Source organism: Haliotis rubra, unplaced genomic scaffold (assembly GCF_003918875.1).
Source record: "Haliotis rubra isolate DU_JTF1 unplaced genomic scaffold, ASM391887v1 Scf137, whole genome shotgun sequence".
Lineage (NCBI taxonomy): Eukaryota > Metazoa > Mollusca > Gastropoda > Lepetellida > Haliotidae > Haliotis > Haliotis rubra.
In genome coordinates this window covers 736,922-752,046 of record NW_025765303.1, presented here as the reverse complement: position 1 = coordinate 752,046, position 15,125 = coordinate 736,922, and the positions used below count along the sequence as shown (strand labels likewise).

Genomic DNA, 15,125 nt, shown 5'->3' with positions numbered 1-15,125 from the left:
TTTATTGCCATTTTAGATTTCATAAATACTATGAATACTGCAAATACCACAAAACGATACCAAGTAATGTTAGAGAGTGTATTATTTGCCAACATGGCGGCCTGCGAAGAACTTCTAACCCATGCTTTTCCAAACATTGACGAGGAAGTGTCAACTTACGTCAAAGGTTTTTATTTAGTTTGATCATTGCGCTCGTATTTTATTTCTCGTCTCTATCCATTTGTAAAACAGTTCTAACATTGACCCCCTAGTTCATCCCAGAAAGAACAGATGATTGACACGTGCAGTACCGGTCTCCTGTCAATCATCTGTTGTGCAATATTGGTTTGACTCTGAGTTCCCAACGATCTACGGATAAGGACCCCCCTCCAAAACATAAAAAAAATACATGATCACCGGTAATCGCCCTTAACCTATTGCAGTTTAACGACTAGATACTGAACTAATATTATAAAGACGACAAAAGCCCAAGGGGTAATTGCGAAAAAAGAGTGAGTTATGTAAAACCGAAAGTGTCGGATGGGTGTTAGCAGTGACTAGATTGCAGCACATGCAGCACTATCTATCACTAATTCTAGATTGTTGGCAGATTGAGGACACACTGTTCACATGGGTGCATTAAAACATCAAATAATCTAAATAGTGCATACTTCAACTTACGACTGTCAGTTATTCTCATTAAATCAGATCTTTTATTCGGCTTACCTTTAGAATACAGCTCCACAAACTTTAAAAATACGTCATAATACCCTTTTACGTAATGTAATGTGATTTTGTTCGAAAGCACGTTCTCGAAACAATGCCTTATGACGCCTGCATGGCAACACGGTTGTCTGGCTCAGCGAGTGCGTATAAGCTCTGCTCACTGGTGTTTCATCTCTACGAGCTATTTCATTGCATAAGCCCAACGATGTTGAGAGTTTCCAGTAGTTTTATACCAGCGGATGCACCAGTTTGAAATATTTTTCCTTTTTCACTAATACACTCATATTTACTTGTATTACGGGGTGCTGAGGTGTTATGTTTTGTGTATTATTGTATTTTGCATTTTTTCAATTTACATATATATTTTTGTCATTCAGTAATTGCACCATTACGTAGAAAGTGTTTTATTAGTATTTTATTTTTCGAAGCGGTAATAATGCATTACACTGGACACGTCAGTCATGTTTATGCCGGTTCGGTGAATGCATTCTATTTATTTGGATTAATTCTAGGGGTTAGGGTTCGGTGAATGCATTCTATTTATTTGGATTAATTCACACGTAACACACGCAACATTTGTTCAGTAATGATTCGAAGGCTAACTCACCCTCGTGCCGTCAATACACATGCTCATGTCTCCCTTGTTCCTTAGTGCGATCCACATTATCCTTACAGTGTTCCCTACATCACTTTTCTGTCACAAAATCACCGATTTATATAAAAGCGCATCATTCATGCATGCACCGTGAAATCTACGTGTGACGCCTGACGTCAACAACCCTTTTCAGTTTGAGGCATATCGGCTCATTCCACGCCACACGTTATCTTGTAGATTACGGAATGGTACGAGTGTGCCAAATGGCATCGGGTCCATTCGGCAGGTGTCCGTAGATTAAAATCACGAGACACCAAGTCTACCCGTAACCTTCGGAATTGTCCGTGACCTATTCGACTCTTACCGTTCAGTTCTGTGACGTCACAGGAATGACTCGATAAATTTGCACATTGTGCAACGGTGTGGACGTAGCTCAGTCGGTTAGCTGTCAAGCTAACAATCCGATGGTCGTGGGTTTGCGTCCAACGGGTTCTCACAAACTGGTTGCTTGTCTTAATGACACGTGACCTACGGCAGAGATCTTCCTCAAGAGAAGTTGTGGTGCTGTATTCTAAAGGTGCTCCCCAAATTATACATTTCTGTAGGACTGTTTATTCGTGAGAAAATTGTTCTGCAATATGTATTATGATATACCGTATATGACCATCTATAAGCCGAATTTTGAGGACCAAAAAAAGCAGTCTGTAGAAGGGGGTCGTCTTATCCATGAGTTACACTTTCGTCAAACTTTTTTCCAGGGGTAAGAAAACAACATCGTATCACTGCGCGGGAACAAACAACAGAAGACGACTTTGTCAGTAGAGACGTCAAATTTGCAATTAAACATCACTAGACAAGATTATTTACCATTTAAGTTATAAGTTGTTTTTGCTGGGCATTGTTTTATTTGCAGGGATTAAGATTACCGTGCGTATTTGTCTCGTACACAAAGCCGGAAATAGCAATCAGCTGTGCACACGTTTCCCAGTAACAAGTTCAAACATGCACAATAATATAAGCGGGGCCGAATTCTGACGCGAGTCATCAGTAAAATATAATACAGAATACCATTATTTAACCCAAAGAAATATATCCTAGCATTGTGTAATTTTAGTTACAGTTTTTGCTCTATAAATTAATTAAGATTACCGTGCATATCTGTCTCGTACACAAAGCCGGAAATAGCAATCAGCTGTGCACACGTTTCCCCGCGAACAAGTTCAAACATGCACAATAATATAACGGGATGAATTCTATTGATTGAATACTATTATTTAACCCAAAAAAATATATCCTAGCATTGTGTAATAGTTTTTATGTAAAAAATATATAATCAACACTAAGGTTATACGGACCATCATGAACGTGGTAAGCACGTGACATGGCACGAGGCGGTAATCAGTTTGTGATTGTTGAATGGGGTAAAATAAGCAAGCCAGTTTGTTGCTACAATAAATATGATATTTAGAGAAGCAAAATATATTATGCATTTTCTGTCAACTACACTTCGTTTCGATCCGTGAGTAGACACAATATATATGACAGTGAATTCTTTGAATAATGTGGATCGACAGTGACTGAATTTGATGGGTTTACGGCCGATGACTTGTGAAAATCTCAGAACTCTCTTGCAGAAATGTCAGTGTTTATTGTTAGTGGACTATTTTTCTTATTGTCATATATATATAGATGAAATATGGACACTTAAATAATATATTTTGAAACAAAAGTTGACTTCAGTTTTTATTTACCGATGGTACTTTTTCACAAAATGGCCTCGTTGTTGATGCAAGCAGTGATCTTCGGGATATAAAAGGAACACAAACACATGTTGCCACAATACACGGTAATCTTTATTATGTAATATTCTCACCAACACTTACGCTGTATATCCACTTTCCAAATGGCGTCTCGTTGTTGATGCAAGCAGTGATCGTTAAAAAAAGGTAAACAAACACCGGTAATCTTTATTATGTAATATTCTCGTAATGGTGTCTCGTCGTTGATGGAACATACTTACCGGGTACTCTGGTCTCTGTTGGCCGCGACCCATCGCGGGGGGTCGGCCTATCCATGAGAGATATGATTTTGACACTGATTTTGAGGGTCAAGTTTGGGGGTCGGCTTATCCATGGGATCGGCTTATAGACGGTCATATACGGTATATTGTGATGCATTGGGAGCTGGAGTGATTGACAATGATTAAAGATGTCCATCCTTTTACCTTCATATTTATCTAATTATTACAATGTCAAAGTCATCATGGTCAGTTGCTATTGTTGTGAGAGAAAAATCAGTTCCTTGCTTACTTCATTTTGTCTTTTTTTGTATCAAAGTAAACATAATTTGTAAATGATTTTTTTGTGTTTTACCATTGTGATGACCATGCTAAATTTGTTGGTTTAGATTTCCTTTTTGATGTGATGAAAATATTTTTATAATGTTGGTTTTCTTGTAGGCCTACTGGAGGATTGCTGTGATGACTTTGCTACGGCAGACGACCTGTTTGATGCAGTGGGTGTCATGCTTCTGCAAGCTGATGGGGAGAAGACAGAGGATGACATCATGGAAATATGTCAGAAACTCCACAGCCTCCTGGCAAGGTAACCTGAGTATTGGGAGTAATGATAAAAGCACAAAATTTTGTTCGTATGTTTTCTTATTGTTTGACACTGCACTCAACTATTTGCCAGCAAGGGGAAAGGGCAGGGATGTGTGTTTGAACTGAAGTATGTGTTGGATCCAGACTGAATAATACTGGTATTTAAAGATATGTATTTAAATTTGCCTTGAATGATGGGAGTGATGGTTAGAGCTTAAGTTCTAATTGGGCATTTGTTCAGAGTGTTAAAGCAAAATGGCAAGTTTGCCATATTCAGTTGCTGTATTATTCTTTGTATTGATGTTTAGAAATGATGGTGTTGCCGTGAAACTGATGTTAGGCAGATACTTTGATCAAACATTTAATGATATGTTATAATCACAAAGTAGTAGTGCTTAACCAGGTCTTTGCGATCAAAGAGATGTTTCGTATATTGTGAGGGGCAGTGGGGTATCCTAATGGTTAAAGAATCCACTCGTCACCCTTAAGAACCGAGTTAGATTCCCCACATGAGTACAATGTGTGAAGCCCATTTCTGGTGTCCCCCATCATGATATTTCTAGAATATTGCTAAAAGCGTTGTAAAACCATGCTCACTCATTCATGTATTTTGTATCTGTTGTTAAGTGATTTTTAAATATGTTTTTGAGCTTTGTATTCCTATTTTCTGGAAGTGACTTTTTGCAAATCAGTTCACTCTATTAGACCGAGAAATACCCAATAAAGTTACCTTTGCCAGTTTTGTATGTTAATTTCTGGAACTGGCTGTTTTTGCTTGTGAGTTGACTCTGTTCGACTGAGAAATAACCAACAAAGTTACCTTTTGTCACTTCCAAGTCAAATCCAGTGTTTATGCAATGTCTCTGTTGTTTATTTCTGTGTTTGTTTGAAAACAGTGACTCTGGAGTGTCAGTGAATGGCCAGCACCGTGTCCTGGATGCCCCTGTCCAGATTGGATCAATATCCTCAGGCTTGTCCGAGATGAGCGAAGAGGACAGCAGTATATGGCTGAAGAAGAAAGACATGGGCTCTGTGAGTCTATCCAATGGCTAAATATATTTAAAAAAGACCCAGTATTATGCATACATACTGTTTGCAATAGTTTAATCAACAGAAGCACAACCACTGAAACTACATCACTGATATGAGACCTGGGAAACTTTGGGTGGGACTACTTGTTTTCTCCCAAAGTATTTCCTGGATACAACTGAAAGGAACAGTTCAGTTGTCTACCCTTGCTATAGTTAATTAGGTTCAGATTAGGTAATCAGCACCCATTCGTGTTGGAAAAGTTGATTTTATTGGTGACCAGGACCCACGCACAAAGTGATCTCAGCACCACAACTGTTGTTAGTCAATGTTAGAGTATGGTAGTTATGTTCATTGTAGCATTAAGATCGCTTTGTGCAAGTGGCCCCAATTAGTGTCACTATGTGACCTAGGTGATTGTGTCTTACCCAGACAACATGGACTTGTTCCATGATATCACCCTAAATCTGCTAAGCCCAGATTTGATATGGCCACAGATATACATGATATATCTGGGATACTGCTGATTTTGTCATATCACAACTTCATTTACTAAATCATTAACTTTGTATTTTAGAAAGTGGACCAGAAGAAGCTTGTGAAAGCTGAGGCAATCAGACAGAAGAAGCTGGATAAACGATCAGAGAACCCAGTTAAACCTGCAGACACCATGTAAGCCAACACAATCTGATTGTTGCATAAGTGAAGTGACCCACTATAACATCATAACTCAGAATCTGTCAAATCAATACATTTCCCAAGACAGTTGTACCCCTTTAGGTTACACAACACCAAATGTTTTTCCATAGACTTCTATAGTAACCTTTCATTTTTCCCTATCCTGACTCATGATCTTTTGCTTATCTCCCTTTCCCTTTCGAATGGTAGTGGAACACTTGAATCCCTTGAAGTTCCCGAAGCGGACGTATAAATACACTCACCCACGAGTCACCTCCCCTGCCCCTTCCCGCGCAAGCCATATCATCAACAGCCATTCCAGGTACACATGGGTACAGTCAGGCCTTTAAACTACAATAAAACACAATTTCTGGCCAAATTGTCTGGCTCATTTTCCGAGCACAGGAAGCGGAACACATCAACCCCAGTTCCGCACCAAATGTCACCTACTGTAAAATTCTGTACACACAATAAGCATAAGTGATGGTGATAAAAATGACAGCACTAAATACTTAAAATTGTGGTCAGTTTTAATTACTGGATGGATGTGCTTTTAAAAAGCATAAACATCTCACACTATATCATCCAATGACAGCTGTCACATGTCTCTGTCTCTTCAGTTGTTTACATACGGTGCTCGCTCAGGGAGCATGTGTTTCTGATTTAGTGTAGTGGAACCTTTATTTCTGTTGTAAAAATGTCCCATAACTGCTGTTGTCATTTTTCAACCACTGGCATCATCAGTTTTAAAATGGCAGGACTTTAGCATCTGTGTGAGGATGCTGTCAAAGTATTGCCTGAATTTGTAACAGTCTCTAAACTTGCCTCCTTTTGATCTAGCACCTTCTGTAAACATGCATCTGATTAAAGCCCTGAAGAATATATGGATAGACATCACCACAAGACTGCTAACCTGTCACTCTTCATAAACCTGTCCTCCTGTAAAATGGCACATTCTGCAAACAAGCATAGTGTTGGGCCATGAAGAAAAAAATGGTTAGATATCAGCACAATACCCGTGATGATACGGGTTAGAATTGCTTTTCAGCAACCCATGCTTGTACTAAGAGGTGACTAACAGGATCGGGAGGTAAGGCTCGCTGACCCGGATGACACATGTCATCATATCCCAATTGTGTAGATCAATGCTCATGCTGTTGATCACTGAAGTGTCTGGTCAAGACTCGATTATATACATACCGCAGCCTTATAGCTGTAAAATGGCTGTGTGGGGCGTTAAACAACAAACAAGCTAAACCAACATCATCAGCACAAACCTGCTGGTTCAAGACTGTATTCAGTACCATGTCCGCCCTGATTCTACACCAGTACTCCATATTCTCCTGGTTATTTAGACAGAGTTACATGTGTATCAGCTGATGTATGTTTTTCAGATTGGAAACTGCCAGTGCTAGTCAACAGATCAACAGGAAGGATGCCAAACTTGATGCTTCAGGAACGAACCGCAGCTACGACATCCGTATAGAAAACTTTGATATAGCGTTTGGCGAAAGGTGATTTGTTTTTGCCCGTTGCTTCATATATAGCTCAAATATGTGAAAGTTTCATGTCTCAGCATCATTTCACACATGGGAAGTCATGAGAATAGATCCCCAACTAATCCTTAGTTGTTGAAAGCGACAAGTGAAATGAAGATTGAGTCATTACGTGTGACCTGTGTTCTGTGTTTTTAGCCCTCCATCATGAATCAAGCATATTAGCTCATGGTTTGCCATGCCCACATAATATTAAAATACTCTTTGCCGCAAACATTGACAATCAGTGTCTGAAACTCAGCAGAGTAAACTGGTAGCCTTGAAGGCTAGCTCTTTTTAAAAAAGCTGTGGGCCCAGTGGAAACGTTGTAGGCCCATTGAAAAAAACTGTAGGCCCATTGAAAAAACTGTAGGTCCAAACATTTTTGATACATACTCTTGTAATATTAGTTACAACACACAAATACATCATGAATTAGGCATATCGGCCACCAGAAACAAATTGTCATGAGCTCTTCAGCAGTGCAGTAATAGTATCAACAGCAAGTAATGTGATACCCTCTGCACTGTGTTGAGTGCATATAAACACTGGTCTCATAACTCTGGTCTCATACTGAGTCCCAGTCAGTATGACTGATTATTGAACTTTGAAGCTGGACTGTTTGACAAAGCATGTTTACAGCTTAGAAAAAACTGCAGACCATAAGCCTGAGAACAAATCTGTGAGCCAATGTTAATTTTCAACTCTGCTGACAATACCCAATCAGTTTTGGATGATTCATTGTAACATCACCATGGTTACTGAACAGTAATATTTATGTTGTTTTGAAACATTGTTAGTTTACTATTAGGAAAATGATTGGTATGTTTCTATATATGTGTATTTACACAAACAGACAGACAAATCTAATGTTTGTTTCACTTGATGCAGGGTGCTGATGACTGGTGCAAGTATCCATCTGATAGCTGGACGGAGGTATGGATTTGTTGGCAGGAATGGCCTCGGGAAGACTACACTACTCAAGATGATATCCAGGTAGGACACTGCTTCTTTGTAATCTGCTCTGAGATTTGCTGTTTAGAGTTGTGTCCCTTAGCAGCCAGGATTTGCTGATTCAGGGTTTGAATTCTGGATTTTATCATATTCTGAGTCTTGGATTGTGGCCTCATGTTTCCCTACTGTGTCAGTCGCTCTAACCTGTGTCACAATGGTTACAATCAAATGACATCTACTATTTCTCTGCCAACAAAGGAGCTGTGGGATTGCCTAGTGGTTAAAGCATGGGTACAATGTGTGAAGCCCATTTCTGGTGTCCCCCCGCCCTGATATTGTTGGAAATTTTAAAACTTATCCCATCTCACGGTATGCACTTCTCTCTCTTGATTCGACACTGAGTGGAACGATGTAAACCTTTTCCCTTGGCCTCTCTTGTCCATCCGCCCAAGCGCTCCATGCTACCCTCATCATTCTCTTTCTTGCTCAACATTTTCAACTTAGTCTACAACATGGGGAAAGCTGACCAGCCAAAAAAAGAGGAAAAAATGCTCCCAGTGTAATAAAGTGTTCTCCGCAAGTGATCCACATGCGTATTGTGTTGACTGTATGGGACAGTGTAAATGGGACTCTCGTTGCAATAAATGCAAGGATCTTACCTTCGAGGCGTTTGGTGACTACACTCGGGCTTGCGCTCGTCTTGTTGCTGACAGAGCTCGTTATGCCGCATCACTTGACAGACCCAGTCCCTCCAAGAAAGGAAAGTTTAAGCGTCCTACTTTGTCTGCTCAGCGGTCACAGTCCCCTCCCTCGAATGAAGAGGATTTCATGAGAGCGTCGTCAGATTCTAACATATCGGAAGACCATCGGAAATTGTTGGGCTCTCAACATTCCAGCTCGAGTCCTTCATCTTCGACTACGTTCCGGGTAGTGGTTGTCGAGACTGCTACCACCCCTCAGGATACCTCTGCACAGTGGGACCTTCGAACTACACTCTCTGTCTCTCGTTCTCCAGACCAGTTATCTCGGCAATCTGGCTTATCTGTTTCGGACAAGAATCATCTGATCTCGACGCCTGACTGCGCAGAAACCGTTCTCGCTGTCGTCGTTCATCCAATAGTGAGAGGAACCAGTCTACCTCGCCTCAACGCCTGTCAGTGGTTACCTCGCCGTCTCCTTCCCATTCGGCGAAAAGAAGTGTTGTTTCTTGCGTCCAGCTACCTCGGTCTTCTTCTTCGCCGAAGCCTGCCAGGTCGAATCACAGTTCGCCGGATCACGCTTCGCTTGTCCGCTCCCCTCCACCTTGACTTTCGCCGAACTATCCACCTTCCCCAGAATTAGACCGGCTCTCTACGAGACAGCTTTCGCCGAACCGGTCTTCACCGAAACACCAGTCTAAGCTTTAGCATTCTCCAGATCGATCGTCTGCTAAACAAACTTTTCACCTAATCGGACTTCGTCGAACCAACGGCAGACTTCACTGAGACGGTATGTGGTGAATCGACTTCGCCGAATTGGCCTTCTTCCAAGCGGCCTTCTTCCAAGCGGTATTCAGCGGAATGCCACTCTCCGGATCATCTGAGTACTTCCCCCGAACTCTGTTGGATCCTACAGTCATGTCTCCTCAGCTTGAACGCGGCTTTCACCGAGTCGTCTGGATCAGTCTCCTATTATTATTATTCGGACATGTTCACCAGGTAGACCTGGTAGGTCTACTTCACCGCCACTCTTTGACTCGTTCGCATTCAACTAAGCACACGCCTCCCTCTGCTTCGTTGAGATCGGTTCTTAATTCCAAGTCACCTCCTCGCACTTCATCTTCACGTCATCATGGGACTTCCGGTTCTGTTTACTCGACCCATCAACCTAGATCTCCTACACGGTTGACTGCTGCCTATCGTTCAAAATCCAGGGGACCCGTGAAGATCCGGGGTAGAATAGGTCTTCAGCAACCCATGTGCTTGCCATAAAAAGGCGACTATCTTGTCGTAAGAGGCGACTAACGGGATCGGGTGGTCAGTTTCGCTGACTTGGTTGACACATGTCATCGGTTCCCAATTGCGCAGATCGATGCTCATGCTGTTGATCACTGGATTGTCTGGTCCAGACTCGATTATTTACAGACCGCCGCCATATAGCTGGAATATTGCTGAGTGCGGCGTAAAACTAAACTCACTCACTCACTCACTCAAAATCCAGGGATCGTCGTTATCGTTGCAATATCTCCTCAGCGGGTCTCCATTTGTGCATCCTCTTCTGGTTCATCCCCCTCCAGACATAGATATGGTTCTACGGATCGTCGATCTAATCAACGGGGTTTCCGAGGTTCGATCGACTTCTGACGGGACTCCTGCCTCCTCGCGTCTCTCTACTCGGATTGTGCCAGATTCCTGGACTCTTGCAGAGGAAACTACTCCTCCCCCAGATCTGGCTGTCAACAACAGGCTGCTCACTCTACGGGGAATGCTCCTCCCCTCAGACCATCTGTTAGTCCTGGTGTTCCACCTGATCCTACGTCTCCAGCACATTCTGTTGTGGATTCCCCAGAGGGAAGTTTGGGCTTTGTTGATGAACCTCAAGTTTTAGCTTGGATAGTGGAGAAACTCCACCTCCCTATGACACAAAACCCGGAGGATTTAACTCATTCCTTCTCCATGAGACGAGACTTGACGTCTATTACCTTCCCGCCATGTCTTTGTATTGCTCATCTAACTCCTTGGATCATGCCTTTAAAGGCCTTAAAAGGATTAAGGATGGCCTGTCTTCGCCTAGATTTTCCCTACCGGCGGCTCACTCCCATGGTTTCCAGTCATTGGCTACTGCCCCTTCGGTGGATGAAGATGTCCAAACACTTTGCGGGAAGAGGACTTGTTCAGCCTTTCTTGTTGAGGACAGAGAACTGTCTCACATGGACACAGCTATTCGTCTCTCCTTACCCTCGATCAATTGCATCATCTTGGCGGTGGACACGGTTGTGGCATGAGTGGAGCAACTGCAGGCAAGGACCTTACGACAGTGGCAGGAACTTTTGGGCCTCTTGACATCGGCACAGGCATGACACGGCGGGGACAATTGCAACTGCGTCCGTTGCATTTCCTGCATCTGTATCTCGTCTCAGAGAATCTCAAGGAGTTGATTCATCTTCCGAACCCTTATGTCCTTTTCTTCAGTGGTGGCTTGTCCTGCCGGCGTTTGTGATGCCGTTCATTCCAATGCACCACTTGTTTTGTCGAGCAATCTCAAGGAGGGGGCTCATCTTTCTTCATCATTATGGACGGCACGTCCATGTGGTGGTTCTTGTAGAACAGATCGGGTGGTCATTCGCTGACATTGCGGAACTCTGGGAGTTTGTTTGATTCCGACAGACAACTCCACGGGACTGGTACATCAATCATCTCGACATTCGACCATGACACATAGGCGACAAACGGAAAACTTTCTTCAGCTGACATTTCAGTTCTTTCATCTGATCGACTCCCTTGCTATCGATGCTCGAGCCAGACACATTCCAGGAGTCAGGATCGGCCGTCTCCCACAGAGTGGCAATTGAACCCACAGATCTTTCGGGAACTGGTCTTCCCGTTATCAAGGGCCCAAGTCGACCTATTTGCCACGCGTTCAACCATCAGCTCCCACAGTTTGTCTCGCCGATATCAGACCAACTAGCATGGGATCTCGAATGTCTGGCGATTTCGTTATAGGGGCTCAACGCTTACGCCTTTCCCCCTCCAGCTCTTCTACCCAGAGTCATCCATAAACTCCGGCTGACCAGGCAGATTCTGCTGCTTTTGGTTGCACCTTACTGGCCAGTCAGGAGTTGGTTTGTCGATCTCGCACAGCTCGCAGACCTAAACCCAGTTCCTCCTCCTGATCGGGACGACCTACTGTGACACCCTCATTAGGATTGGCATCATGTATCCCTTCGCACCCTGTATCTGCATGTTTGGCACATCATCTGCAAAAGTCCTTAATCGCCAAGGGGTATTCTCGGAGAGTGGCTATTGCCATCACGTCTGCTCATCAGACTTCCACCCGCTCACTTTATGATGAGAAGTTTTGTTTTGAGAGATATTGCACCTCCAGAGGCATTACATCTCCCATTTCTACTTCACCTCAAATCGTTGCTGAGTTTGTTGAGCATTTGTGGTCATCTAAGAAGCTCAAGGGTTCCACTTTGGCTACTTACCTTGCTGCGATCAACACGGTCCTGGCTACCACCACAACCACTTGTCGGTTCCTGAGCTTCAGTATTTGCTCCGGTCCTTCAAGTTGGCCGATCAGTCTAAGAAGTTTAGACCTCCTGCATGGGATTTAGCTGTGGTGCTGCGTCATTTGGCCTCGACGGACTATGAACCCCTAGCTCAGAAGGACTTTGAGGAGATTTCCTTCAAGACCTTCTTCCTTGTGGACGTGGCTACAGCTTCTCGGATTTCTGAACTCCACGCTTTGGACATTAACAGAGTCCAGTTCGAACGGAAGAAGCATGGCAAAGTCTTCCTCGGTCTCCGTTGGGATTTCGTAGCGAAGAATCAGTTGCCGGGACAACCCGATCGTAATTTGACCATCCCACCGTTGTCCACGATCCTTGGGATGCATGACAATGAAGAGCTGCAGCTTTGCCCTGATTTTTCTTGCTGCTTCTAAAGATCGCCGCCGTCTCCGCAAGCGCCTCTTCATTCCGTTGTCCTCAACATCCAGGGCAGAAGTGTCTCGCACCACATTATCCTTCTGGATGAGAGCCCCCATCCTACGGGCTTACACCTTCGCTGGGTTACCGGCCCCGACAGCTCCCAATCCACATGAGACACGGGTGTTAGCGTCTACAATGGCTCTGCATAGTAACTGCTCTCTCCACGTCATTATGGAAGGATGTTTCTGGCGATCTGACCCGGTCTTCTCCTCGCACTACCTTCGGGACCTCTCAGTCAAGGATGTCCAAGGCCTGTACCAGTTTGGACCCCTTGTTCTCACACAACAGCTGTCTATGGCCCACCATCACAGATAGAGAACGGTCCCACGCGGTTGCTGCTTCCCTGTATTTTCCTGAATATGAGTCTGAACTTGATGTCTGCCTTATGTTTTGATTGCTTATGGATTAGAACCACCGTTGTGTCGAACTCTGTTAACTCGATATCTCGGTTGTCTCGATAAAACATCTCGGTCCCGGCAAAATCCTTTATAATTTATCATTATTCAAGCTCTTTTAATTCGATACGGATGTCTCGATATATCGGATATCTCGATATAATTTCATAGTCCCAACAAGCAAAAATACCCTTTTAACTCGATATTTGCAAAGAAACTCGATATTCACCTACCTTTCATGACCAAGTATCCCTTTGAACTGAGGTTGTTTCCACACATTTATCCACGATGCGGTGTGAATCAAAGTGGAATAATTAGGGCCTAATTGTGATGGTGTGAACTAATTAGGACTAATGGAGTTGTGCATCGTACCCACAGTTACGTTTCTACACTACTGATTATAGTTCTACTGTTTGCACTGACAAGACACAGGGTATCTAATCGCATGACTAGCATGTGATTGTTGAGTTGTTTCCGTTGGATAAGTCCAACTTTTGTATCATTCAAGATGGTCACTGTGAGATAGGATAAGTTTAAAATTTTGGAAATTTTAAATATAAATTATATATTTATATACTTATCCTTTCTAGTGATATATAACTCCTCCATCCTCGGATGTATGCAGATAGGATAAAGATTGATATTCCAGTGGCTCCAAGAATGAGAATGATGCTACTTTGGGTAGCTAAGTGGTGCATGCCCCATGCTTTGCATGACAACTAGGAAGCTGTCTTATAATGAGGGTAGCATGGAGTGCTTGGGGGGATGGACAAGAGAGGCCTTGGGAGAAAAAAAGTTACATCATTCCACTCAGTGTCGAATCAAAAGAGAGAAGTGCATACCGTGAGATAGGATAAGTATATAAATATACAATTTATATTATTTTTTCTTATCCTGACTCATGATCTTTTGCTTATCTCCCTCTCCTATGCGAATGGTAGTGGAACACTTGAATCCTTTGAAGTTCCCGAAGCGGACATAAAAATACACTCGCCCATGAGTTACCTCCCTTTTCCCGCGTAAACAGTCATGTGACCAGCCTTACTTGTCACCATCCGCTTGGGCGAGCACTGGAGTCCCGTATACGGCATTATATCCTTTTTATTTAGATCCTATTCTTTGAAATTACGCTGTGTATGGATTTGGCTATAATCACTTTGTATTTCCAATATTGCTAAAAGTGGAGTAAAAACCACTCACTCACTCACTCACTCACTCACTGTTACGATTCACACTGCCAGTGAAAGTGTTTAGCTATGATTTTTACTCTCTCAAGACACTGGTTATTAATAATTATAAAACGAATAAGTTGAAAAGATGATTTTGAATGATGAAAAGAATCTCGCTCTTCAAGGTTCTGAACTTTAGTTGACTCTCATTAGTATATCTGCTGTCCAAAACACAGGTGTGATTCTCTGTTTGTCCTCTCCAGCAATCAGCTGATGATCCCGTCCCACATCTCGGTGCTGCATGTGGAGCAGGAGGTTGTCGGGGACGACACGCTGGCCCTGCAGAGCGTCCTGGAGTGTGACGAGAGGCGAGAAGGGCTCTTGAGAGAAGAACGCCAGTTGAACGCACAGCTTAACACCCCAGGGTAACATTTATGAGTTTCTATTTTCTGTCAGCAGTTAGCATATGGCTCTCAGTTGAGCTGAATGTTTGCAATTATCATCTTTCATGCTGGAAATGATCTCACATATTTTATGAAAGAGCTGAGTTTTGTGTGTGCTCATATGTGTTTGTTAATACTCTTGGTTGAAACAAAATAGAACATCTTTCTCCTTATCACTTTTGTTTTCACAGAAACATTTAAAAACTTTTTACCTCACCATTCATCTTCAAGAAAATATGCATCAAGGACATTTTTCTTTTATTAATGCGCTAATGCCAAAAGGAACTGTTATGAACAAGAAGCATATGTAAAATATGTGTAGAAGCGTAG

At 42.8% G+C, this 15,125-nt stretch overlaps 1 protein-coding gene across 1 annotated transcript in view; it reads left to right on the top strand.

Moving 5' to 3' along the window:
- Nucleotides 1-87: 87 nt before the first annotated feature.
- LOC124268202 (ATP-binding cassette sub-family F member 3-like) overlaps nucleotides 88-15,125 on the top strand; it is a 28,938-nt gene continuing 13,900 nt past the window's right edge. The window contains exons 1-7 of the mRNA XM_046703230.1: nucleotides 88-166; nucleotides 3,759-3,903; nucleotides 4,799-4,934; nucleotides 5,509-5,603; nucleotides 7,004-7,123; nucleotides 8,036-8,140; nucleotides 14,616-14,777. Coding sequence (XP_046559186.1) covers nucleotides 94-166; nucleotides 3,759-3,903; nucleotides 4,799-4,934; nucleotides 5,509-5,603; nucleotides 7,004-7,123; nucleotides 8,036-8,140; nucleotides 14,616-14,777 — 836 coding nt within the window. The 5' untranslated portion in view covers nucleotides 88-93. The remainder of the gene's footprint in view (nucleotides 167-3,758; nucleotides 3,904-4,798; nucleotides 4,935-5,508; nucleotides 5,604-7,003; nucleotides 7,124-8,035; nucleotides 8,141-14,615; nucleotides 14,778-15,125) is intronic.